This window comes from Lemur catta, chromosome 6, assembly GCF_020740605.2.
Source record: "Lemur catta isolate mLemCat1 chromosome 6, mLemCat1.pri, whole genome shotgun sequence".
NCBI classification, from domain to species: Eukaryota; Metazoa; Chordata; class Mammalia; order Primates; family Lemuridae; genus Lemur; species Lemur catta.
In genome coordinates, this window is record NC_059133.1 from 80,120,505 (window position 1) to 80,146,771 (window position 26,267).

The window sequence follows — 26,267 nt, forward strand, 5'->3', positions numbered from 1 at the left end:
GAAACTAAGACTGAGAGTGGTTATATAACTTATTCAAGGTTCCAGAGCTGGTAGGTGCAAGGGCTGGGATGTGAAACTTGGCCTGTCTGATTTCAAAGGTTTTGGTTTATTGTCTTGTTTAAAAGGCATGGGTTCTAGTGGACTGGTCGTTCATTCTTATCACACAGTTACCTGGAAACCATTTTAAGGTTTTTCACTTTTCTTATAAGAAATGGAAACATTTCTTTTGTAGCTATTGGGAAGAAAAAAATAGAGTGTAGATATGCAGGCTACAGGATCCTATACAATACTGCAGTTTCCCTTTGAAACTGTGGTTTCCTATGCAATGCTGTAGTCTCCCTTTGGCTTTGAGATCCCCAGTAGCCCATGTTGAAAGGAGAAATAAGAGCAGTTCCGTTATTTTGATTTTTATAAAGGAGAAATCCAGATTCTCAGAGAAAAGCCTGATTATTCTTTGCACATTGCTTCTTTGTTATAAGAATCCAGAACGTGGTTCCACTACCGTTGAATAATTCACCCTCTTTTTCTTGACTGAATTTTGACACTAGAGAACTGTGTAGAGTAGAATCTAAAGATCTGGCCTTTCTATGATGCTCTTTATGGTCCCAGACAAGTCATATAACCATTCTCAGCCTGAATTTTATAATTTGAAAATTGGAGCAATTAATACTTGGTCTTCATATTTCTGTATTATTATGAGAAACAAAGTTAAAATGAGACAATGGATGTAAAAGTGCTTTGTAACAAATGCAGTGCACACCATGTGATGATAATATTACTGTCATTATCTGTCTAAGTATTTATGGACTTAAAGATTTCCTTGGCATTTTGGTAATGCCAGGAATGGATGGGGGAAAACAAAAACAAAAACACTACTAGAAAAGGAGTGAAATGAATTTCAACAGAACAATTAAAATAAATCTGTTGAGTTTGGGATTTAGGGAAATATTATATTACTATAAAGTATTAATGGAGAATGCTATAGACTCTGCCAATTGTTCATTTGCATCATTATATTTGGGTAATTATTATGACAAACTAAAAGTACAATGTGAAATAAATTATTAATTTCCAGTGAATTAAGATTTTGTATCTGAATGAAGAATTAAAATCCACTGTTCTTCAAATTGCTCTGTAACTGAGAAGATGAATGTGGATCATCACAGGATGTCCAAATATCGATTATCTTCCTAGGGAGAGGAAAACACACGATTAGAAATGAGGTAGTACAATGGAGTCGCCCAAAAGAATAGCTGAAGGTAAAACTTGTTTTTCACATTTAGAAATAATTAAAAGTTAACACCTTTCTCTAATAAAAATTTGCAGGTTGTCTATGTTTGAGAATAAAATGAAAAATAAATGTAAGGAATGATCTATCTCGCATGGTGTAGATCTTTCTAAAGTACTTGACAGTTTGTAAAATTTAGAACAAAGACTGATTATGGTTCAGGCTTCTAGCTTCCTGGGAATAATTGGAAAGAATGCACCAATTACCACCCAGTCAAATCTCATCCGGTAGGTCCGATGGGAGTGATAATTTTCTCAGGAGATGTTACTGTTTCATATAATAGTTTCTTCTTAGGTTTGGTGGCACAACAGGGTGTTTTCCTGTGGAAAAAAGCTGGTATATCTTTATTTTTTTTTCTTTTGTTGTTTTCTTTATCTTGTTCAAATCAATTCACTATGTACATTGTTCAAATCAATTCACTATTTTCCTTCTAATTCACTATCTTCCTGCCATTAATTGGCCTGAAATTCTGAGATGATAGGTGGGACAGCACAACATTCTTGTTACCACTCATGGCCTGACTAGCCATACCCTATTAACTTAAGGGTTCAGAACTTCTGGGTAGATGGGAAACTGATCCTAAAGCTAGACTTGCCTAACAGGATAGGGGAAGGGGTGGGGAGAGGATAGAGGTGTGGACATAGCTGTGGGGGCTAAAAGGATGTCCAGCCAATGGTCAGACAGGGAGGTTTCAGTTCTCACCATGGGACACTGTTGGCAATAACCAGAAAATAATAAGGAGTAACATGATGTGCCAACAGTATGCAGAACTCAGAGATCAAAATGGGGATGGATAGAGCTATACCCAGAGATCCAGATAAAACAGCATTGACTTCAAGTTCCCAGTCTCAAGGCTGGAGGTTTTGGCAACTGGCAGCCTCCAGAGGTACTGACCAGAGGAACGCAGGGCTTCTGCCTTCTAAAGGCTTGTGGGCTGATCATTTATTGTGATAGGGACACGAGTGAACAAGGTGAGGGTCCCCAATATTGGGGTCAAAATTAGAGACTGAAATGCAGTTACTGGAACTTGGTATGAGCTGGGAGGCAGGGTGGGGACCTGGAAGTAAGACATAAGCCAGGTTGCTACAGCCAAACCTCAGAGCCAGGTCCAGAAGGGAAGTACAACTTGATGGTAAATCCCAGGGCTGTGGGTGACCATCCCCAAATCATTCCCTTAAAGGCCACAATTGGCCCATGCCTCTCAGAGCTCAGTCTGAATCTGCAGTGACCCAGCTGTAGGTTCAGGATATATATGGAGGTTGAGAATTAGGCCTGATAAAGCAGTAGCGTTTTTCAGACAAAAACATTAGGTTTTGATCCTCTTCTGTGTCTAACTCTGTGGAGGCTGACAGCACAGAGGGAGCAAAAACTAAGTGGATGGAGGGAATTTGGGCCGATTGTTAATTAAGAAATTATAGAAGCAGCTTCTCAGAAGAATAGGTAGGTGGGTGTGGTGAGAAAATTTAGGATAGATGAGGCATGGGTCAAAATCTGCTAACTATAAAAGAAATAGAAGTGCTTTTTGAGGGTAAGATAACATTTTATACTCCAAAAATTATTATGCCTAGGATTTTTCTTGCTAAGTATTATTTCTCCTCTATACCTAGACTCAGAGCTTTTAGAATTTTAACTCTTTACTAAGAAAAAAAAATAGGTGCTGAGAGAAAGGCAATTACAAATTAAATTAATTTGGTAATCGCTTTACCTGGGGGGGAGTCTGTTCTTAATAAAACACTGGCTAACATCCCCGTATAAAATATGTGTCATCTGATTATTTTGCACAAATTTTTCTGTTTCTGGAGTTTAGTCTACTCTGATTTCATATACATCTTGGCCCTAATCTACTATTCAGAGGGTAGCATATTCACAAAGTATTCTTTTTGTTTTTGCAGTTTTTATGGTTTTATTTAAACACAAATAAAATGTGCATATGCGCTGTCTATTCATTTTCTTCACTGTGCAGCCTGACATTGGGATTGGTGGCTCTGATGGCCAGCTGGACTGCTGTTTCCACAATGGCTTTGCAGTTCTTGGAGGAAACATTATAAGCAATCTTGGCACAGTGAGATTTGTTGCACGTCAGCAGCACTTCCAGCTCCCTGACGTTGTGGACCAGGAACTCGCGGAAACCACTGGGCAGCACGTGCTTTGTTTTCTTGTTGCTCCCATAACCAATGTTGGGCATCAAGATCTGGCCCTTGAATCTTCTCCAAACCCTGTTGTCAATACCTCTGGGTTTCCACCAGTTACACTTAATTTTGACATATCAGTCTGATTGGTGCCGGATAAACTTCTTGGTCCTCTTTTTGACGATCTTGGGCTTCACGAGGGGTCTGAGGGCAGCCACGATGCTGAATAGGAGATGGCTGCCACCTCCGTAGGTAGCGCCAAGAAGAGAGAGCGGAAGGTGGTGCGCAAGGGCCCACAAAGTATTCTTAATTCTGGAGCCATAATTTATAAATGTTCTAGTTGTTGTATCTTTTTATACCCTAATGTAGACTTTGACTGTAACACTCAAGGTCAGTAAGAACTGAAATAACTACAGTTTGCAGGTGCTGCCAGACGCTTGACATGGAGATTATTTGAGGACTTTTTTAAAACCAAAGGCCAGTGATATTTATGGACACAGGGAAAAAAATACAGTACTTCTATATGAGCCATAAAACTTGAGAATCTGAAAAATACAATCAGAGTTGAAATTAAATTGAAAATAAGGATTTGTTGCATCAGAAATTCCCTTTCACATTTATTGGACTTGCCACCAATGCTCATATGCCCTGCTGCCAGCACAACTGTCCTTTCCCAAAATTTTGATGATTCTATGTAAAATAAGTCATCAGCCATTCATTCATCAAGTATTTATTGAGCAACTACTATTATGTTCTAGGGAGTGCCCTAGTTCCTGGGAAAATAATGGTGAGTAAAAATAGGCCCAGTCCTGCGCCCACTGGGTGCTATCCTCAATGTCACATAGGTTCTTTACCTTTGATGTGTTTGTTCCAAGTTAAACTCTGCCCCTCCTTCCTGCTTCTCTTCTTCTATTTCTGGTCTCAGGTAATGACACTATCATCTACTCAGCCACTTGAGCTGGACATCCAGCTATTATGTTTGAATATCACTCTCCAAATGCAGTTTTTATTTCTTAAATATTTCTTGAATCCATTCCTTCTTTTCTTACCTCACTGCTGCTGTGTTAGTTCAAGGCTATCTGACTATCTGGACTAATCCAAGAGCTTTCAAAAAACTTTCACTATTCTAAACTCTCCTCCCTAAAATAGCCTCTGCCTCACCACCTGCCGTGCAAACAAGAGCAAATGGCCAAACAGCACACTCCCCAAGCCGACTGGTGCGGTGTTTGTGGAGAAAACACATGGACAAGGACAAGTAGCAGCTAGCAGATATTCTGTTGTCTTTTCATTATTAAAACTGATGAAATTCTAGACATTCTAGAGTCCAGGAAAGGGACTGTGAAACTTGCCTGGGGTTTTTAGTTGTCTAATTAGGGGATGCACCAACCCCCTGGTGTGATCTGGAGACTGTGATAGTATGTTCTAAGACATGGAAGAACCTTGGCTTTGGCCTGTTTTATCAACTCATTGTTTGAAGATGGTAGAAAGCCAGTGCAGCTGTGATTGGTGACCAGGGTACAAGTCTTGCACATACAGTAGAGTGACAGAACCGGAAACAGTGTTCATCACATGAGCTACGGTTGAGCAAGAGCTAGCCTCTTCCCTGGCATGATGGGAATACTGGGATGCAAGCCGTGTATTCTGACCAGGACTGAGGGCCTTAAACACTGGGCCCCAGCTGGTTTCCATGAAACCATACAGGAGGCCACTTGCTCTTCCTGTTTGCAGGGGATCAGCCTTGGACTGGTTAGTCCTTCCTGATTACCACCTAAGGATAAAGTTCCAACTTCTTAGAGTGGCACAGGTCTTCAAGATGTGAATTCTCTGAGAATATAAGCTAATATAAGCTTATCAACTACCACCCACCTTCTTTCCCCTACTCCTCATTACTTTATACTCCATTATACTTAATACCAAGTGATTTGCATTTCTCAAAACAAAACAAATATCCTCTGAATGCTCTTCGCATTTGCACATTCTGTTCCCCCTGCCAAGAATGCCCTTCCTATCCTTGTCTATCTGATGATTTCTTGTTTATCCTTCAAGGTTCAGCTAAAGCACCTTAATTTCTGTAAAACCTTCCTTGTTCTCTCTCCCAAATCTTAACTGCCCTGGCATGTTGACTAAAAATCTGTTCTTTTCTGCCCCCAAATTTGTGTGTATCTCTGTTACTGTACTGTTGAGTAACAGTCATTTGTTCACATGACTGTGAACCCCTTGAAGGCAGCACCTAGACTGGCCCTGGCACATAACACAGCAAGTGGTAACTGAAAATGTGCTAAATGGACACTAGAATGGATGGCTATTCTTCCAGCGCCTTTGCACCCACCTGGCATCAACCTAAATCTTTTGGAAGGAGATGCTGCCTGTGTCAGAGTAACCCAGGATCCGTCCCATGCAGGTGACAGCGGTGGGAGGAGGAAAGTTCTGGGTGTTCATGATAATGGGTGGAGTGTGGGCTGGTGATCGACAGTCATCCTCTGAGTCCTCAGAACTTCATCCTAATCTTGAGATGACAAGATCGTACAGTCCTGAAGTCAAGTCATAATATTGATTCTGAACATGTAGTTACTTTATTTTTGTTTGTTTTGCCATTCTTACTCACTTTTAAGACATGTTCTCAAGAAACTGTTATTAGATGAAGTTGAAGGATATTTTGATGTTAGTGAAGATAATTTCTTTCTCTTTCTCACATCCATTGCTTATTTTCCACCATTGCCTTTACCATCCTATTCCAAGTGACAATGGTCTCTTGCCTAAAATTCTACAAAAGTCTTTAATTGGGCTTCTTGTATCTTATGTAGCCTTCTCTCCCATCCATTTCCACATTGTAGCTTGAGTTTTTTGTTTTAAATGCAAATAAGATCATGCCATCACTTGGCTTAAAATCCTTGGCTGTCTTCCCACTGATTTTAGGGTAAAGACGAACTCCTTAAGGGCTGGCCTCTTCCTGTGACTCCGGTATCCATTTCCACAGTGTTTTCTCACCCTTGACACTTTGCCTTACTGGCCTTCTTTTAGCTCCTCATAGACACTATGCTCTCCTTCTGTAGGACTTTTCAACACACTGTCTGTTTGCCTGGAAGACTCTTGCCTCCTCTTATCTGGTTAACTTATGGTTATTGCTGGCATCCTGTTTGAGCATCATTTCCCTGGGGGATCTTCCTCACAGCACCAGGTGCCTCTCACTTGCAACTTCATATTCAATTGTATAAGTACTTGATTCAAGGTTCTTTCTCTAACTCACTGGGAAGCTCCCCAGGGATGGTGTTTAATCTGGGGGAACAGGGAGCTATAATATCTCAGTTCTTAGCATCGTGCCTGGAATGTAGTAGACATTCAACAGCTTTTATTGGAATGAACATGTGAGTAAGTTGAGCTGCTTGGTTCTGCTATATACAATCACCAAGTGTGTCCTGGTAGACCGACAGCCTATGTTCTGGTGTAAACAGAAAGACTTGGGCTTCATTAATAGAGAATGAAGGAGAAAATCCTCACATTGGAAGCAGTCAGCTTGAGAAACCTCAGAATGACTGTCACATCCTGAAGGCTTTAGAGGTGACCATGGAGATAGTCAAACAGGGTTATACTGAGCCCCTTTTGCTGCTGTGACTCTGTGTCACCCTTGTGTGGTTAGAAATCAATACAAGTCTCAGGTGTTGCAATGAAACCAATCTTACAAGACACCGTAATGGAGACATTGCTGCTCATTCTGAAGATTGAAAATCATAGTCAGAGATGTCAGCTCAGCGGGCCTTTGCCCTCCCCCATCTAGAACGAAATGGCAGAGAGCAGCGATGGAGCAAAAAGCTTAGCTGGCTCCTGGATCTCTTCCCTGCCGGGAACTGGCGTCCCCAGGCTCTCGCCCCCGTGCCGGGGCTGTGGTGCTCTTTCGTTTCTTCAGTCTTCTAACCATCCGATATTCCTGTACCAATTTCCCCGCAAAATGAATGAGTGGGATTTGTATTTTGAAATCACTGCTATTATAATATTACCATCTTGGAAATTAACGCACTGCCTCCCTGCTGGTTTTCAAGTTATCTTGGCCCAGCTGCTGGAGAAAAACATTTTGTCGTCTTTGTAGCACCGTGGAGCCAATATGTTTAGGAAACAAGCCAGTCGGTATAGCTCCCAAACAACCTCTTGCCAGAGACAGTAATCATTTTTTAACCCCTTGGAACTCCAAACAGGAAAAAGGTTTCAGCCAGGTTAAAGACACTAGACTGAGTGTGTAGTGTGGGCAGTTTGAACAACCATCCTTTTACTCAAAAATGTTGTGACTTTTCTGAAATTAGTAAAGGACATAAATTAAGTAATCCCCAAAGACTCTTTTTAGATTATACTCACATTTTGAGGAGATGGCCTTGTAAAAGAAGTAGCAAAGTGCTCTGCAATATTCAAAAGTAAGAATAAAACAGGTCAAAAATTAAAAAGTAAATTACAGTCATTAACTTCTTAAAGCATTTTATAATTTCATTGCTGACCTTTTTTTTTTTTTGGATTATGAACAAATACAGGCAAGGAAGGATTTAGAAGCTGAAGATTTGGGCTTAGGGAAATAAATATTTATAGGTAAGGATTTATATGATGTGAGGGCCAGGAAACCTTGGGGAGGAAAGGCAAACTATTATTGTATGAATAATAATAGTGGTAATTAAATGTCATAGGTTATGTCATGTCTTTTAGAGAGGGTACCTGAGAGAAACATAAATTTCACATTTTAGGTATATTATACTTTGGGAATCTTGATGTGTAGAAACTTCCTTTCACTTTTTCATTTGGGCTGAGAGAAGACGTAAGAACAGCGGAGGGGTGCAGAGAGCAAAGGGGCGGAGAAGCCAGAGTACGAAAGAGGGCATCAGTAAAATTACATAAAGCAGGGAAGACACTAGAGCAATGTGATTCTTGGAGTTTTCATAGTTTAAAGATATTAAAACCTAACATTTACCAAGTGACTTCGAGGTTCCAGATGTGGCACTTTTCATAATTATCATTTTATTTAATTCTTTCAATGACTCTATGGAGGTAGTTTCTTATATTTCCCCCTTACTCCGTTTCGTAGATGAGGAAGCCGAGGCTGAGAAAGGTTCAATACCTGTCTCAAAGTCACCTAATAAGTGGCAGAAAACTCTGATACTATAATTTGTGTGAATAATCATTTTAGTCTTCGTGACTTGGGTGTCATTTCTATGACGTTGGCACTGAGAAGATGACTGAGGAAGAATTTAGATATATTACACGTATAAATACAGTTTATGTATGTTATTGTTCCATCTCTGTGGAGTTGTTTTCAATTAAGATGCACTTGAGAAGTGTTAAGGATTCTATTAGCCAACCTCGAACTTTCTATTGCCAGAGTTTCTTGTGGGTTTGGCATTACGTTTAGTACACGTGAAAGAAAATCATTCCAGCCTCAAAAAAATCATCCTGTTCATGGAGGTTTTTTTTTTTTTTTTTTTTCTCATTGATCAGTTAAGGGATGTGTGAGCCAAAAGGTTCATGAGAGCTGTTGCTGATGAAACAATTGAAGCCTCATTTTGGTGAGGCTCCTTTTGGACAGAAAAAGGAAATCCATGTATCTATGTATGGGAAATGCAGAAATGAAGAAACTACCCTTCCTCATGTGAATGGCTGCCACAATTGCAAGAGAGGTGGGGTGGCAATGAAGAGTAGATTCAAGTGAATATGGCCAAATAAGTAGGGAAAAAAGAGACATATTTTAATGAAGTTTCAGGTGTTTTCATTTACTAATTATGACTCCATGGGCATGTATGCAAATAAAGCCATGAATATAAACTGCTTGTAACTCCTACAAAAGTTTCTTAACTGAAGCATATCTGTTTAGAGGAAAAATTATATTGAATTTATATTGTATTTATATCTTAATTCACTGTTTTTATTTTAAATTAGAAATAAAAGATAAGTTAATTTAGATAAATTAACTCAGTTCCCCCAAATGTGACATTTTAGTTAAAATGTCTAGGAAATATTAATGAGAATCCAATATATTAGAGAAAAACTACTAAAGAGTGAGTTGATTATGTTTCTGTAGTTTGATTAGGTTTTGTAGATACACTCTACAACTATAGTTTGTTGAGAACTGACTATGTGTTAGGCTGTTTGCTAAATGTTTTGCATGCAGTATCTGATAATCCCAACATATGATGCTTATATTATTGTCTCCATTTAACATGTAGAAACTGAGACTGAGGGATATTAAGAGACCTGCTTATGATTTCCCAGCCAGACACTGGTTCCGAGCCCTGATTTCAAGTCATGATTAAAACAATGAAAGTCAAAGTCTGCAAATTTAACCATTTAAACTGCACTGACCCTTTCCTCTCAGATTAAGTAATACAACATAAAATGATTACAACACAATGCAGTCTTTCCTCTAGCATGTCTGAAATATCTGTAGTAGTATATAAGGAGATTCCCATTGTGTTTTTCTTATGGACATGAGTGCTACTCAGCTGCTAATTTCCGTTGATATGATCCCGATTGTTTCAAGGAAGCCAGATGAGGAAGTTGAGACATAGGTGTTCTCAGGCACACTGGTGCAACGAGCATGGTACAGTTTCTCTGGTGAGTAATTAAGCAGTATTAAGTGTATCAAAAGCCTTACTATGTGCTTACCATATGACCCAGCAATTCCACACATAAGGATTTATCTTAAGGAAATAAGTGGATTAGTGCTCAAAGTTATGTGTATCAGCTCAGTAACAGTAGGAGGAATTCTATGTGGAATGGGTTAGTTATAGATGGTGATTGTATTACAAGGGCATCTTGAAGGGGCTCTTGTATGGTGCTTTACATGAAATTAAGCAGCCTTTATTGTCCACGTCAAAGGAGAAAAGACAGTGGACTGATTCTCACCTTCCCCAGCTACCTTCTGGGCTCTACCACAATTCAAAAATGAGTATAACAATGTTGTTTATCATAGTGAAAAATGGGGAACAACCTAAAATCATCAACATTAAGAAACTGGCTAAGAAATGAACCACCTAGACAGTCAAATACAATGCTGGTATTAAAATACTGATGGAAAGATATTCATAATATCTTGTTAAATAAACATGCACGTTACAATAGTATGGATAAGATGATCCCATTTCGATTAGTAAACAAACAACTGTTTAGGATGAGAAGCTGAGAAACCACTGTGGGTAACATCTGAATAATATTTAATGTTATTTTGAAAATAAATTATGGAAACTTTTCAAAAATCCTTTGGACTTCTCTTTGTCACTTAGAGTCCTGAAATTTTCACCAACTGCCTTATAAAAGAACCTCTTATTTCTCCTCTGGCAAGGAGAGGGGACTCTCTCCCGATCTTTGGCTAAAAGTTCCCTGAAACGTATTTTTCTACAACTTTCTGAATAATTTAAAATTTACACTCATCTCTAACCACCTACTCTGAATAAGACCTTGTCTGGGTCTAGAGTAGGATATGCAAACTGGCTACTAGCAAGCCAAATACGGCCTTCAAATTTTGGCCTTTATTACTTAAAAAAGTCATTTGAACTATATGCCAACATTTAAAAACTAGGAGATTTCACATTAAAATCTAGATTTTTAGTGTCACTTAGGGGAAAAAAAATCAGAATATCTGGCACCCCTGGCTCCCATGCCAATCCATAGGGTATGAGCAGTTTCTGATTCTGTTGGTTTGGTCATGCGTCCTTTGTTTGTCACAGTCTACAGCACTCCTTATTGCCTTCCTTCTGCTCATTTATGTTACCTGCCTGAATTGTATAGGCATTTGATTTTGCAACTCCTGTGCACTAGACTCTAAAAGAATCTAAAAAGTTTATCTGTATATCATTTAGCAATTTCCTTAACCTCTATATAAGTGGTCTGAAAAAGTGAACAAATTTGCTCCATTTGCTTAGATAGATTCTTGGCATTTCTCTAGATGGCTTGGGGATGGATTCAATCAGCCAATCAAAGAAAACATCTATGTGCCTCCTATCGTAGGCTTTGAGGACACTAAGAGTTACATGGTTTATACCCCTGTGGGGCTTATTCTCCGTTTGTGCATATACAAAACAGTAGCTAGTAAAGTGGTTCCAAATACCAAGTGCCTACAGTGTCTGGTTAACAGGACCAACAGTAAGTGCTGTAGGTGTTTCTGTGGGAGTAGCCAGGATGTGGATGCTGATCCCAGAAGATGACATTGGTCAGGGAAAGTTCTGGGGCAGGAATACCTTAGGTTGTATCTGAAAGTTGGCATGATCTGATGGGTCACAAACTTTATTGTGCGTGTGAACTGTACAGGGGAACTTCAGATTTCTAAGGCTCTAACCAGAGATTCTATTTCAAGAGGGCTGAAGTGGGGCCAAGAATGTGCATTTTTAATTCGCGTTCCATGTGATTCTGATATATGTGGGCCTCACTGCGGAGAAAGGGTAGACCATAACCCAAGCAGGTCGGCTGAAATAAGTAGAGGTAGGAATGTGGGTGGGAAATTTAGCGGCTACACAATTCAGTTGATTGGACTCTGGTGTTAGGGAGTCCTGGGAGATTGTAAAGGGAGGAATACTAAGAAGAAAAGGATGCTCTGGAAATAATTTCTTTTGTTTTTATCAGCAAGAAAGTATGACAGATACTTCTTTATAAAGTTGGGGAAATAAAGCAGCAGCAGCAGCAAGTTATTCCGCCAAAGAATATGCTCTGTTTGATTTCTTCATCTTTCAAAGGAATATTAATAGAATAGTTATGTATGAGACAATCAATGATGGGCATGCTTTTTTTAAAAAATGCAAATAATAGTTAATTAGCAGACAACTGATCCAGGTCCTGCTAGTTCAGGTGCCTAATCAGTTAAATTGGATTAACAGTTTAGCAATCTGTTGCATTAGTGAGTAATTTGCACACTGTTTATAGTTGAACACAAAGTGGATGTCATCATTCACAACACCTTTCAGTGGAACAAATACTGAACTGAAGTAAAGGGCTTTTGACTCGGCAGCTTGTATAGTGACTAGTATATAGGTGGTTGGTACTCAATGAATACTTGTCCAATGTCCTTAACTGAAATTTGCTTGATGTTTGTAGTTCTTCATTTCTGAAAAAATTGTTTGGTTAGATTAGTGGTTTTCTATATCATCACATTCCTTGGGGGTGTTTAAGCATCACTCCAGAAATAAGAGAGAGAACAAGAAAAAATGGGAAAGGGGCACCCACCTCTACTTCAAACGTTATCTTCTCTTTGGTTTTTCTATATTTTATTTTCAAATGGGGGTTTTCTGCATATGACCTTGTTTGAGAAACAACAAAAGATTCCATTTTGAAGTAAAAAAAAAAATAACAGTAGCAACAGTAAAACTTTGGAAGTCTGTGAAGGATTGAAGAAATGATTTGATACAATTCTACATATATTTACCAGCCACTGTATGTAGCTTTAACACACAATTCTCATGACTCATTGAGCATAGATGAGCTCTTGCCTACTTGAGTTTTTGAGCATTCTTTGCACTTGTAGGGCATCTTATTGGACGCTGTGCCTACAGACACTTCACAGATCTTAAGGTTGAAAAATAATCCGGTAGGTAGGTAACAGAATAGGGAAAGTAGGAGGAAGCGGAGACATTGTAGCAGCTTTGACAAAGGTAGGGAGACAAACTCAGGCTGTGTTTGGGGACGCACAGATGAGTAAAATGCTGTGGAGGGAATATTGGGTGCATGCACAGGTAATGTGGTGGCAGAGAAGAATGAACAGGAAGTGTGGGGTGTTGGTGAGTCCTAGGTGTGTGCCTTAATGAAGAGCCCAAACATTTTCATCTGCAGGTAAGGGGAGACGTGGTACATTTTTTCTAAAGAAGTGATTTGTAGCAGCCTTTGTTTTAGAAGCATATAGCATATGAGAGTGAAGGATTGATGATGGGTGAGAACTAGAAGCCAACTTATAGTAATAAGCCATTAGAAAAAAATACTTACATTGAGGGTGAAAAGAGGCGAATAGAAGAGACTTCACGGAGGTAGGTGTTAGGGTGATTTGAAGAGAGAGAGGAAAGCAAGAATGACTCCAAAATTTCCTCGCCTGTGTTGCTGAGAAAATACTGGTCTACTAAAAATAAAAATAACAGTTATTGATCATTTACCTTGTGCCAGACATAACTAATGTAGTCCTCACAACTGTACAAAGTGGGTGCCATTATTACAAATGAGAAGACCAAGGCACTAAAGTTAAATAATTTGCCCATGGTCACAGGGGAAACATTAAAACCAGGGGTCGGATACAGGCAGGCAGGCTACAAGATGCATACAGGAAGATGTGCTTTCTGTATTTAGAGAAAAAGAACCCTTCAGTGGTATTTCCAAGGAGGGAACTGCAAACACAAGGTCTAGTGCTTGCATGAAGCTGAGATCCTGCTGCTGCTGCTTCCGTTTTCTGCTCCACTCCTGGTTGGCCACTACCTTTGAAATGTTGTGTTAATATATGCTCTTCATATTTCCTTTCCTTTCCACCATGAAAAAGGAATAAAACCCAACAGTTTTGAGGACTTTTGAAATGTGGCCAACATGTGGCCTAAAGTATAGGCACAGCCTCTGTCACTGCTTTGGCATTCATGGGTCAGAAACGACACCAGTAACAAATACCAGTTAATTGGAAATTGACTATGAAGTGCTTAATACATATGCTGGATGGTCACATGAACTGATGCTGTATGGGATTGTGTCCAGAATACAGAGCATATGTGACACATACTAAATATTCCTTGGACTGCTTAAGTGTTATTTTTATAATGGGTTGAATAAGAAAATATAATAGGCAAATAGTACCCAATATATTCACATCAGTCAATTTCCAAAGAGACATCTTGTGTAGAAAGCATAATAATACTAATGTTATTAGTAGAATGGGGAATATAAATCTTAGCAGCAGCTTTCTGGAAATTTGTTTTCATATAATTGAAGAACGGTTAAATGTCCTTGAATGGTAAGGATCTGCAAATATTTTATAATTAGTACTTATATATCCCCAGGGAAAGTTTTGGGTAATGTTTTCTTAAGGGTTCAAGAATTAAATATCTGTAATGAGAAGCATTTTTTTTCTCTGAAATAAATGAACTAATTACCAGATAGTTTCATCGTAAAAATGCTCATGCATGCAAAGGAAGAAAACAGCTGAAATTTTAATTTGGACTTCCAAGGGGCTAGTTAAATGACTGAAAAAGCAAATGCATGTTAGCTTACTTACTGGAAAGGACCAAAGCTGCTTTTGATTCAGCTGCATCTTGTCATTATTTTGCTTGTTTAGCTGGGCACCATGCTTGCTAGGAATTCACACGTAGGAAACTGCCAATCCTTGGCTGAGGTAATGAAGCAACTGGGGTACAGGGATAAAGAGATGTGCATCTGAGGAGTATTGTCGGAGGGTTGGGGGCTTAATTGGTGCACTGGTTAGAATGTAATTAGGTCCTTGAGCAGGGCAGTGCAATTAAATATGTCAAGGAGGGCATAATTAGGTGGGTGGCTGAATGATGTAATTACATTCATAAGAGGGGGGCTATAATTAGATGCAAGGCAGGGGTGTGTATTTAGATGCCAAAGTTGAGGGTATAATTAACATATGGGCAAGAAATTAAATTATGTGTGTGGGTGAAACACAATTATGTGTGGGAGTCTGTGTGGATATGTGGGTGAGGGTACATAGAAATGAATGGGTTGGAGAGCAATTAGTTGTGTGAGTTGATGTTCTTAAGGACAAAAACTTGAGATTTTCATCAAAAAGGGCAAATGTGTTTTCATATAGTGACTAATAGCAGGTGGCATGAAGTGACAGCCTTTCAGACCACTCTGAAGACTTGCAAAGCAAAATCTGCTTTTCCAATATGATTGAGACCAACATCTAACACTGATGTTGATTCTTAATTGTGGTACTTGTCGCTGTTCTAAATACTGAGCGGCTGGATAATTTTTCTAGATTTAAAACACAACTGTAAGACAAAGAAAACGTGCTCCCTCTTCCTATCAAAGAGAAAAGACTTTGGAGAAGAGTACTAGGGCAAACAAACAAACAAACAACAAACACAAAACCCCACTACCACCACCACCAAAAACCCCCCACAAAACACTAATTTTCCTTTGTGTTATTAAGTATGAAAATGAGCACCACTTTTAGTTAAAAGAAATTACATAAACTTACATGTGTAACAAAAACACAAAACTTAGCTATAGCAGCCCAATTATTTTAAGGTTCTAAACCAGTATTTACTCATAAATAATTTTGGCATTCTCCCAACATACAATGGCAACAAAGCAACAAATGTCGGCCGCAGGTAAAAGAGGAACTAGGGAATGGTAGAAGAGAGCTAGAAGAAGAATAATCGAGGGCAAGATAGGTGAAAAAATTATTCAGTGCATCTGAAAGACTTCTATTGAAGCAGTGAAGGATATTAGGAATTACAATAATAATCTGATACATCCTGTATTAAATTTAAAACATGGAGTCTTCTTTCACCATCTGCAAAAGCAAGAGAGCATTTAAAATATTGATTTGTTGCTTCATTGTTGAAATGAGAGATATTTAATTGGCTAAGAGTCTGATTAATCTAATTCGGTCTAACATTCAGTTCTCTTAGACCCTGGAGCCTCAGAGCCTCCTTAATTCAGTTCAGGGTGTGTCAGTCCAGACAGAGAGAGCTCCACTGTTGAAACAGTCCTGGTGGGTTGCTGCAGGGATTTGGAATTTGTGAGATTTAAAAAAGGATCCAAAAAGAATTCAAGAAATCCAGATTTAAGGTTATTTTTTATAATGTGGACGTAAGAACATCACAGCCTGCCCCCAATCTTTGGTCCTGCCCTTTAGTGTTTCTACAGAGCATTTTTTATTCTTAGATTCTGATTTTACATCAATTCATGATGCTGATATTTTCAATTAGAGAGATGCCTCAAAGGTGGCCAGGTGGCCTCTTTACAAAATTATTATAACTTAATTTGTAATCAGAAGTGCTTTTTTTTTTGAGACAAGGTCTCACTCTATCAGCCAGGCTGGAGGGCAGTGGCACAGTCATAGCTCACTGCAGTCTCAAACAACCCTCCCTCCTCCGCCTCCCAAAATGCTGGGAGTACATACAGACGTGGGCCGTGGTGCCCAGCCCAGAGGCACTCTTAATAAGATGTTGTGTATTCCTGTAAAAATAATTATCATAACACTGTTTAATCCAGTTCTCTCCCTACTAAGTGGTTTGTTGACATTTTTCTTTTCCTCCTTGTACTTCCTCCTTTCTCCCCACCCTCCAAGACCAGTTCAAATGCTATGATTAATGGTTTATGGTGGGTAACTCAGGTGCTTATAGAGATAATGTAATTATCATTTGAGACATCTGGTTATGTCTGTCGGATGGAAGATGAGTAGGTACCAGGTCCCCTGTGCCAGTGGTCAAGGTCAGTGCTGGTGCTGCTGTTCCGGGTAGGGGTGGAGTCCCAGCTCGCTGGCTCTTGGTCCCCTCCTGTGGATTACACTGAAGGGGAGGAAGCTGAGGCTTCTGGCTTTGCAAATGACTCTGGTAAATAAGCTTTTTTCATTTAATTATAAAAACCATTTGGGGATGCTCCGGTACTATTTACATATCGCATGAAAAACAGGGTTTAATTTCTTTAGATTTTCATAGCGTTCTTCCAGAAGTCATATTGTCAGCTGGGAATATTTTCACAGTTGGCATTGTGGTTTGTTTTTTAAAAAGTCTTCTAGCCTGTAACACATCTTTTTACCTTCATTTATGCCATAAAACCTCAAGAGCCTAATTTTTGTTTGCTTTTTGCCATAAAACCTCAAGAGCCTAATTTTTGTTTGCTTTTTTTAAAACCTCCCTAAGATTATCTAATAGAACAGAAAGCTCAACTACTTTTCTTATGCCTAAAAACCGCAGATGTCAGCTTAAATGTCACTTCTTCAGAGAGATTTTTCCCTATCTTTATATTACTGTGTACTTTCTCATCACTTTTGTTAAATTCTGTTTTTATGGTTAGAGTATAAACTCCATGAGCCGGTCCATGTCTGTTTTGATCCCCATCCCACTCCCAGCTTCCATGACAGTTTCTGGCCCATAATGGGTGCTCAACAAATAATTGTTGAATGAAAAGGGAAGTTAGGTATCAGCTATTAAGAAGAGGAACAAGCGATGTAGCCTGTGGAAGATAAACGTAAGGAGTACCTCACAAGCAAGATTCTGAAGGGCTTTATTAACTAACTCATATTTAGAATGTCATGGCTCATACTTGTTCTTCAGGGTTGGAGATTTATATATGTGTGTGTGTGTGTGTGTGTGTGTGTGTGTGTGTGTGTATCTCCATTACAACATAAGATAGGCCACCTTTAGTCCAGGCACTGCTGAGAATAGATTAGACGCTTGATGAAAATTTGCTGATTAAATAATTTATGGAACAAATTTTGGATCATCTAATCTGTGCTTAGGGATATAGAGTGTCAAATAAAAAAGATATGATACTTGCAATGATTCCCACAAAAATGTATTAGTACATTTTAAAACTCATGGCTTGATAGAAGTGGTAGATATACCCTCAAAGGACCAGCGATCAAAAATATTTTATCCAGAGTCTATATAAATCTTTGAAATTGGAAATATCTCACATAAAGATAGATGGCATATTATAGTGGTCTGGCAGAATAATGATAATTTTCCCCCTACAGAATTTAATTTTGCTAGCATATAATAATGTATTAATATCATATATTTATGTGGGACTTCAGAGTTTCCTGATGATGTTCAATGCTTCACCTTGTTTTAATTTTAATGATCGTCCTGGGAGATATGTGGGATGTTTATGATCATGGCTGATTTCTGGTAAGGCCCTGAGAGGTTAAGGGGCCTGGCAAATCAGAGCTGAATCCAAATGCATAATAAATATGGTCATTAAGAAAATGGCCATTAACAGATGGAACAGTTATAGGTGAAAATATTTGGACAAAGATCCATAGGATGAGTCAGTGGCTGAGCAAGAGCTAAAAACATTTTTGAGCTCATCACTGTAGTTAATCTTGTCTACTCTATCCTTTCACTTAGAGTAGATTCTTTAAAGTTAGCAAGAGTGTTATAGTATACTGTATTCTCAGATCAATGGATATGTTCTTGCCTGGGTACAAGGAGATACACTTGAAAAGATAGCGTGCAAAGCCTTAATAAAAATACTCTCTGTTAAAATCATCATATTCCTGTGGCAAGGGATGACCAAATTCTTTCTATGTAGTATACTCAAAAAAGGAGAACATCATGTTCATATGTCATTCTGGAAAGCACTGGCCATGGCCAAGGTGAGATATTCCGTGTCTAAAATAGGATAATGAGAGTATTATCTCAATTACTTTAAAAAATCCATAGTATTTTCTCAATTGAGTGTTTTCTCTGTAAAGCTTTGATGTGCTGTTATTGTTCACTGATGTATTTATCAATGCCCAGAGAGTGCACTCAGGCACTCAAGAAATATTTATTGAAAGGAAATGAAATTGCTTGTGTGAGGGCTAGCAGCTGACAAAATGAAAAAGGAGCAAGTAAATGTGGTTAGAAAAAAGTCAGAAATGGCATTAATTCTTGGACTTTTCTTTGCAGGCTTTTGGGGGGAGTATTTTAATAGTGCATGGATATCATAGTTAAATTTTCTGCTAGTAAAATTATTCTTAATTATTAAGACAGAATTAGGTAAATCACTGTTTTACCGTGTCCCACAAAAGCCATGGAGTCAAAGCATTTCATGGCTTGAACAAGTCAGTGAACTCCACCAGAAGGAGGAAAGAAATGAAAAAAAGGAAGGAAAACGAATGGACCACCATGCCAGTGGCTTGGTGAGATGCTTTGTGTATATGTGATCTCATATAATCTCACATAATCCTGTGCAATGTCATCCTCCTGCAAAGACAGGGAGCAGAATGCAGAGGAGTTTGACAGCCTGCCCACCATCCCGTAGTCCCACAATTTGGAAGCTGGGAGGTAACGTTTGTATCCAGGTCTGTGTTGCTGCTGCTGCTTCCCCGATCTGCTTGTTTTGGGTCCATGTTCTTGCCAGAAAGCCTGGAGTTGCCAATGCGTTGGGTTCAATTAAGAAACTCTCTTTAACAACAATGAGAAGGGGCTTTTAAATTGTTTTTATGAATAAAGCAAAGTAAATATTAAGTTGAGGATGAGTGAATTCACACTTTTCAAGTAAACTATATCCAAATAGATATGCAAATATACATGTACAACTCACTGAACTCAGGTTTTTGTCCTTACGACTGAACCAACACTGTCTTCCGTCAAGGTCACCAGTGATCTCTGTGTTGCTAAGTCCACTGACAATTTTCACTGTTATCTCGCTTAATTTATCACTAGCATTGGATGCTTTTTTTTCCTTCCTTCTTGAGACACTTCTTTGTTAACACATTGACTGCCATGCTAGAAAAAAGATTTTTTTTCCTTGGGGCTACAGTGTTTTATTACAAAAATAGAATAAAAACTTCAAAAACAAAATATCCTTTCTAACTTAATGAAAAATTTATTTTTTATTGTTTTCTGTGTGAGTTATATGCAATTAAATTGTCAATATTAATTGTAACAATAAGAACATCAACAAGCAAGATTTTCACGAACCAACTGCAGTTACATATGCTTCAGGAGGCCCTGGGCTCAAAACTGGTGTCAGTTACATACAGCTCACATGACAGTTAATGTGTCAATCTTGTCCCATTCTTAGACCTCTTCTGTTTTCTGTCTCTACTCATTCACCATCTAGTCCCCTGACTTTGAATATCTGTGCTGATCACTCTCAACTTTCTGTCTCCAGGAAAGACCAGTTCCCTGACTGCATACTCATATATTCCATTGCTTACTTGACATTGCCACTTGGATGTCTACTTCTTACTACTCCCACTACTGTCATCCTGGTCCAAGTCACCAAAACCTCTAGCCTGGGTCTAATGGACATCACACACATGACATATTTAAGATTGAGGTCCAAGCTGGGCGTGGTAGGTACAGGTACACACCTGTAGATAACAGGTACCTGTAGATTACAGGTACACGCCTGTAATCCTAGCACTTTGGGAGGCTGAGGCAGGAGGATTGTTTGAGCCCAGGAGTTTGAGGTCACAGTGAGCTATGATCACACCACTGCACTCTAGCCCAGGTGACAGAGTGAGACACTGTCTCAAAAAGGAACAAAGGGTTCAGCTCCAAATTCTTCCCCCTAAACCTGCCGCACATGTAATCTTCCATATCTCAATAAATGGCAAGTCCATCTTTACAGTTGTTCACGCCAAAACTCTTGGCATCATCCTCAGTTCTCTTTTTCTCTTACCCTGTTTCCATTGCATCAGCAAGTCTGGTCAGCTCTTCCCCCTGAATATCTCCAAAATCTAGCTACTTCTCACTACTCCCACTACGGCCACCCTTGTCCAAGTCACCAAAACCTCTAGCCTGGGTTGTTACAGGAGACTCCTAACTAGTCTCTCTGCCCATGACATCCTACAGCCTGTTCACACAGCAACATAGCAGTTGCTCCAAAATATGCCATGATGTCACTCCTTTGCCCACCCTTCATTGACTTCATTCTCATCTTAGAATAAAAACCAGTCTTTATAATACTCTACCAGGCTCTACAGAATTTATTCCCCGACCTCCCCACCAGTTAGCTCTAATCTGCTCTCCTGCATCTCTCTCCCTGCTTCTTCATCTCCAGACACAAGGGGCCCTTTGCTCTCCCTTTCCTTTTGTTCCCTCCTTGGGATCTTTGCACCAGTGGTTCCCACCGAGCTCTGCATGGCTCACGACCTCATGTCCTGCAGGAATGTGCTCACATGCCCCCTTTGAGTACTTTTCTGATTACTCTATTTACATCGCAAATCACAATCCCTCTCCAAAAGCATCTCCTAATCCTTTCATGCCAACACTTTCTTTCTTTCCAGAGCTCATGTCACCATCTGACATACTGTTCATTTTACTCATTTATCTTTGTTTATCATCTCTTTCCCCCACTAGAATATAATCTCCGTGGGAATAGTGTTTTTTCCTCATGTCCCTGTCACCCAGGACCTTGCCTGATGTGTAAGAGGGGCTTAGCAAACACTCGTGGAATAAATGAACAGCTAAGTTGAATATGAATACTTAAATCTTCATCTGACAAATTATAGATCTAAGGAATGTTTTTCTGGTGTTGATCCCAAATCATTTTCTCAGGAGTGACTGAGAAGAATGCCACCTATCATCCTGGACCTGTGAGGGCGCTGTTCCTTGCCTGTCCCTCCTCTGTGTGTCTTCTCTGGAGTCTGCTGGACAAATGCGGGGGATTCTTACCTCTCTGCAGGCAAATGAGTAGATGTTACATTTTAATGCATCTTTATCAACGGTATTTCCGTAGCGCTGGCTGTTCCTTTGACAAACTAGAAAGCAAGGAAACAAAATCCTCTTCTTGTGCTGCGTGAAGCACCCACCTCGGCTACTAATGAACACAGAGACTCCTGGAACTTTATTTTTGTGGTTTAATTACTTCATGCCCACATGAGGCCCTTCTAGTGTATACTTATGTATTTATTCCAATTTATTCTTCTGGCATAGTCGATGTTATTTGCTTGAGATGCATCCAGGGTGGCCTACTTAGTTTCAGTCTGGTTATTTTCTGTACCAGTTATGTGCGTGGAGGGTCTTCCCCCAGAGAGCTCCAGCTGGTCTGCATTGTTTCAGCAAGTAGGAAATTCTGTACCTGGCACTTCTTGCTGACCCAACTAGAAGTGGCCGAATGACGCATTTCCCTTTCAGTGGCTATTGCTGGGTTTCTATATTCCCGGGGACTATAAATAGCACTTCAGGGCGCAGTCAGGTACACTGAACATTTTCTGTGCAGTCCATTCCAGTTCAGTGATTGCAGCAAGCAAGTCACATGCCGTCTGGTTCCACACTAGTCGCCTGCCCTTTAGTGCCGCCTAAGTTCTAGACAGACCCACCCAGGGTGTTTACTTGCTCATAAACACTGCACTTGCTCTCAGCAAATACTTCTGTGCCTCTGTTTACATTGCTTTCTCTGCCTGGCAAGATCCTACTTATTCTTTAAGGTTCATCTCAAGTGACAAAGCTTTCCCTGTGTTGGCTGGCAGAAATGTGTTTTTGTTCCTCAGTGAGATGCCCAGTAGCATGTGGTGCGTATCTCTTTTGCAGCAATGTTAGCACGATATTAGGGTTTGTTACCTAAGTATATATGCTCACACTCTCCTTACCCCCTTCTCTCCTCACATCCCAAATTATAAATACTGAGGCCTGTGGCTTCTGCATGTTTGTATCTCTCCCCAACAGCTGGCCTAGGACATGCTCAGAAACGTTCGTCGAATGAATGGATGATCGGTATGAATGAATGAAATTGCAGTCACATAGGGGAGTAGAGTTCTCTTGAGTTTGTTCCCAGCTTAATGCCTTTAAAAATAATCCTGTGTTTAAGTTTGGAGTTTTCTATTTTCCCTAGCAAACACCCTCTACTATGTGCATGGCCAATTGGAGACAGAAAAAAAAAAAATGTTACATTTAAATACACTTCAGGCAGCTTTTTTGTTTTGCTGTTTTAAAAGGAACACGCTAGCGTGTTCCTCACAAACTTCTTGGCATCTTTCTTTTCACATGCTCTTTTAGGCTCGGCCCAGTCTTCAGTCAAATTCCTCCAGAGGGCCTGCTGTAAACAATGATTTTGTGAGCGGTTGTGTGTTCTTTGCAGTGAAAACCGGCCTTGTTTTCTGTTGCTAGGCAACCCCATTCCAGCTGCCATTGAAGAAATGCGCGGTGGTGGGAAATGGTGGGATTCTGAAGAAGAGTGGCTGTGGCCGTCAAATAGATGAAGCAAATTTTGTCATGCGGTAAGAGAGAGCACCCACAGCGCGGCCTCTGCCTTCTCTCCTTTCCCCACCCCTCCCGCGAGCCCCGGGGCCTTTCAGATCCAGTCACTGTGATGAATCGGTTGTAGCACGCTCCTTAGGCTCCTTAGCTTCCCTTTCAGCGCAGATACAAGGGAGTCGAGGAGAGGGGTGAGCGGAGAGAGGGAACGTGCCCCCAGAAAGTGCCAAGCCCAGAAGGCTCCGATGGGGCAGAGATACCCACTCTGCTGCGAATAAAGGCAGCAGGGAAAAGTGGAAAAATTCAGATCTTAGTTTAGATAATACAGTCAGGTGATTAAAAGTTTTCAAATCGTTCCTTTGTTAAGGCTAGCTCTGTATCAATAAACACGTTAATTTACTCGTTTCATTCTGCACCGTGTTCCTCTTAGTTTTTCGCAAAAGCATCTGTAAGTAGCGAGTGGGATCTGAAGAGGGATTTGATCTGTGCGTGACCAGGAAAACCAGAAAGAAGGAGCGATGGCAAAATTCAAACAAGGAGGACTCTTGGTAGAAGGACTGAGTAGAGTGGTGATGTGCACAGTGAAAACGGGAGGTCCCCGCAGGGCATGGAAAGGAATTGCCAAGACACGTCCAGCCAAGGGTAGAGACCATCAAATTGTATCGGCACCAACCTGCACTGTTGGGTGATTTTGACCAGACATGCTTAGCAGCCAGGTATAGAAGCAAAGGCAGCAAGTAATTGGATGAATGCAGGTTTGAAATTATCTGGCTGAGAGGGACGGAGGACAGGGAATGACAACATGGAGGCTTCTGGCTAGAGAGAGAGGAGTGGAGTAACTCACCTTGAAGTCTGGGCTGGATGGGAAGAGGGCTCTGAGACAGGAGTGAAGGTGAGAGGAAGAGGCCAAATGATGGGGTCATTCAGAGCCAGCAGGGGGGGTGCTGGATCCTGGCTGTGAGTGAGGGAGAAATGGGATAATAATAATAAGAAGAAGAAGCTAAAGTCAAAGAATAGCCCATAGAGGATAAGATTTCAGAATTTAATTTTTTTTTTCCTATTTTAGTTGCCCAGCTAATTTCTTTCTATTTTTGATAGAGACGGGGTCTCGCTCTTGCTGAGGCTGGTCTAGAACTCCTGAGCTCAAGTGATCCTCCCGCCTTGGCCTCCCTGAGTGCTAGGATTACAGGCGTGAGCCACCAAAAATTAGCTGGGCATGGTGGCACATGCCTATAGTCTCAGCTACTCCAGAGGCTGAGGCAGGAGGATTGCTTAAGCCCAGGAGTTTGAGGTTGCTGTGAGCTGGGCTGATGCCACGGCACTCTAGCCTAGGAGACAGAGCAAGACTCTGTCTCAAAAAAAAAAAAAAAAAAAAAAAAAAGATTTCAGAGTTTAGCTTATCTAGAGATGAGCAGACATATGGTAGAAAAGGAAAATGTTTGTTATTGGGGAAGTAAAGGAACTTTGCAGATAGACTCAGGTGGACCCTAAAGTCTCACTGAAGTGGGAATGTCTATGAGCCAGGTGTCAAAAGGTTCCTTGGCTGGAAAGGCAGAACACTGCAGCAACCCAGAGGGCAGAAAACTAGCAAAGGATGGAGGGAGATTTTGTGTTTGTGTTTGTTTTTAAGGATCAATAAGTATCGGTCTGGGAGTGCCAAAGGTAGGCGAGAGAACACTAAGCCTCCTCTGAGCCCCGAGGCAAGTGGGGTGGGGAAGAGTAAAGGCTCTTTGTGAGAGGGTTTCAGGTGAAGCCGTGGACCTGGGGGAGAGCCAGGTTCTCCGTCTGAGGATGAGGCTTGGGCTGCTTGGTCGGCATTTTGTCTCACTTGGTGAAGCCAGCCGCAGAGTGGGGAGATCCTGCTGTATCTCCCTTTCCTCCCTGGAGGTGCCCTGGCGTAGTTTTTCCAGTGTAGGACAGCGTTTTCCTCTCTGTTGCATTTTTTCTTTTTGGCAATATATACAAACAATTGGAAAATTAAAAAAATAAATAAAATTTAGTTCTCTGGATTCCAGTCAATGTAGTATGTGTTTACTGAGCACCTACCACCCATGGGCCTTAAGCTGGGTCCCGAAATGGTGTGTTGAACAATTCTGTCGTGGACTCGTATCCTGGAGATGCGCTTGCTCTGATGGGGAGTGTGGGAGGGGTGGGATTCAGATGCACCGGTGCCTCTCCAGAGAGGCAGTGTCTGGGCTGAGTCCTTTTTCCATTCCACCCCGGGCATAGAAACAGCCTGTCCAAGGCTCTAATGTGGCAAAGACAGCAAGTGCTGCTGCAATGGGGAGAATGGCGTGAGATGGAGCCAGAGAGGTGTTTAAGGCACAGGAGTGGATCAAATCACCTACAGAGTGTGGATAGGTGGGAAGAGGTCTGGGCCACTTTCAGGCACTCACTCCAGTGAGTGTGTAAGTTTATTTGCTTTCTTGAAAAACCATATAGGAAAAAATGAATAGGTAATATTAAGTTCACAGATTCAGAGACATTAAGTGATTTCAAGTGGTCTTCATGCAGTGTAGGAGTCAGTGCAATAAATCTATTTTTATATCATTCCTGAGTATGTATGCGTGTGTATCATTACATTTAGGAAGACAGATATTTTAAACTTAAAGTGAAGAAGACTAGGCCTGAGCACCATAGAGGGGTATCTAGTGGGGCCACATTTATCACGAATAAACAAGACTAAGTTGGCCTTGTATGCAATCTGGTTCAAGTTCAGAATTAAAGAGTGCCCAGAACAATATTAAGCATAATGTTCACAAACTATGAGGGAAGTAAAGATTGAAAAGAATTCAAAGAAGGTAGCATCATAACTAAAGTTATATATGCATGTTCCTTTGGTTTAATTTCAACAATAGTGCCATTTTCATAACAAATTTGAATTTTTAAAAAGCTTTATTTATGGTTTACAATATGGGAGTAATAAATGTTGATAAATTATTTTAAAATTATTTGACCATTTACAGATCTATTCATAAATGATTGCTCAATAGACATTTTGGGGGCACCCTTAGAATATTGAGATAATATCGTGTA

At 40.2% G+C, this 26,267-nt stretch overlaps 1 protein-coding gene and 1 pseudogene across 1 annotated transcript in view; one reads left to right on the forward strand and one right to left on the reverse strand.

Annotated features, from left to right (window-relative positions):
- The window catches only part of ST8SIA1 (ST8 alpha-N-acetyl-neuraminide alpha-2,8-sialyltransferase 1), a 150,622-nt gene that overhangs the window by 62,355 nt on the left and 62,000 nt on the right, over nt 1-26,267 (forward strand). Inside the window, exon 3 of the mRNA XM_045554213.1 lies at nt 23,145-23,254. Within this exon, the coding sequence (XP_045410169.1) occupies nt 23,145-23,254 (110 nt within the window). The remainder of the gene's footprint in view (nt 1-23,144; nt 23,255-26,267) is intronic.
- LOC123640244 lies at nt 3,218-11,594 on the reverse strand (annotated as a pseudogene).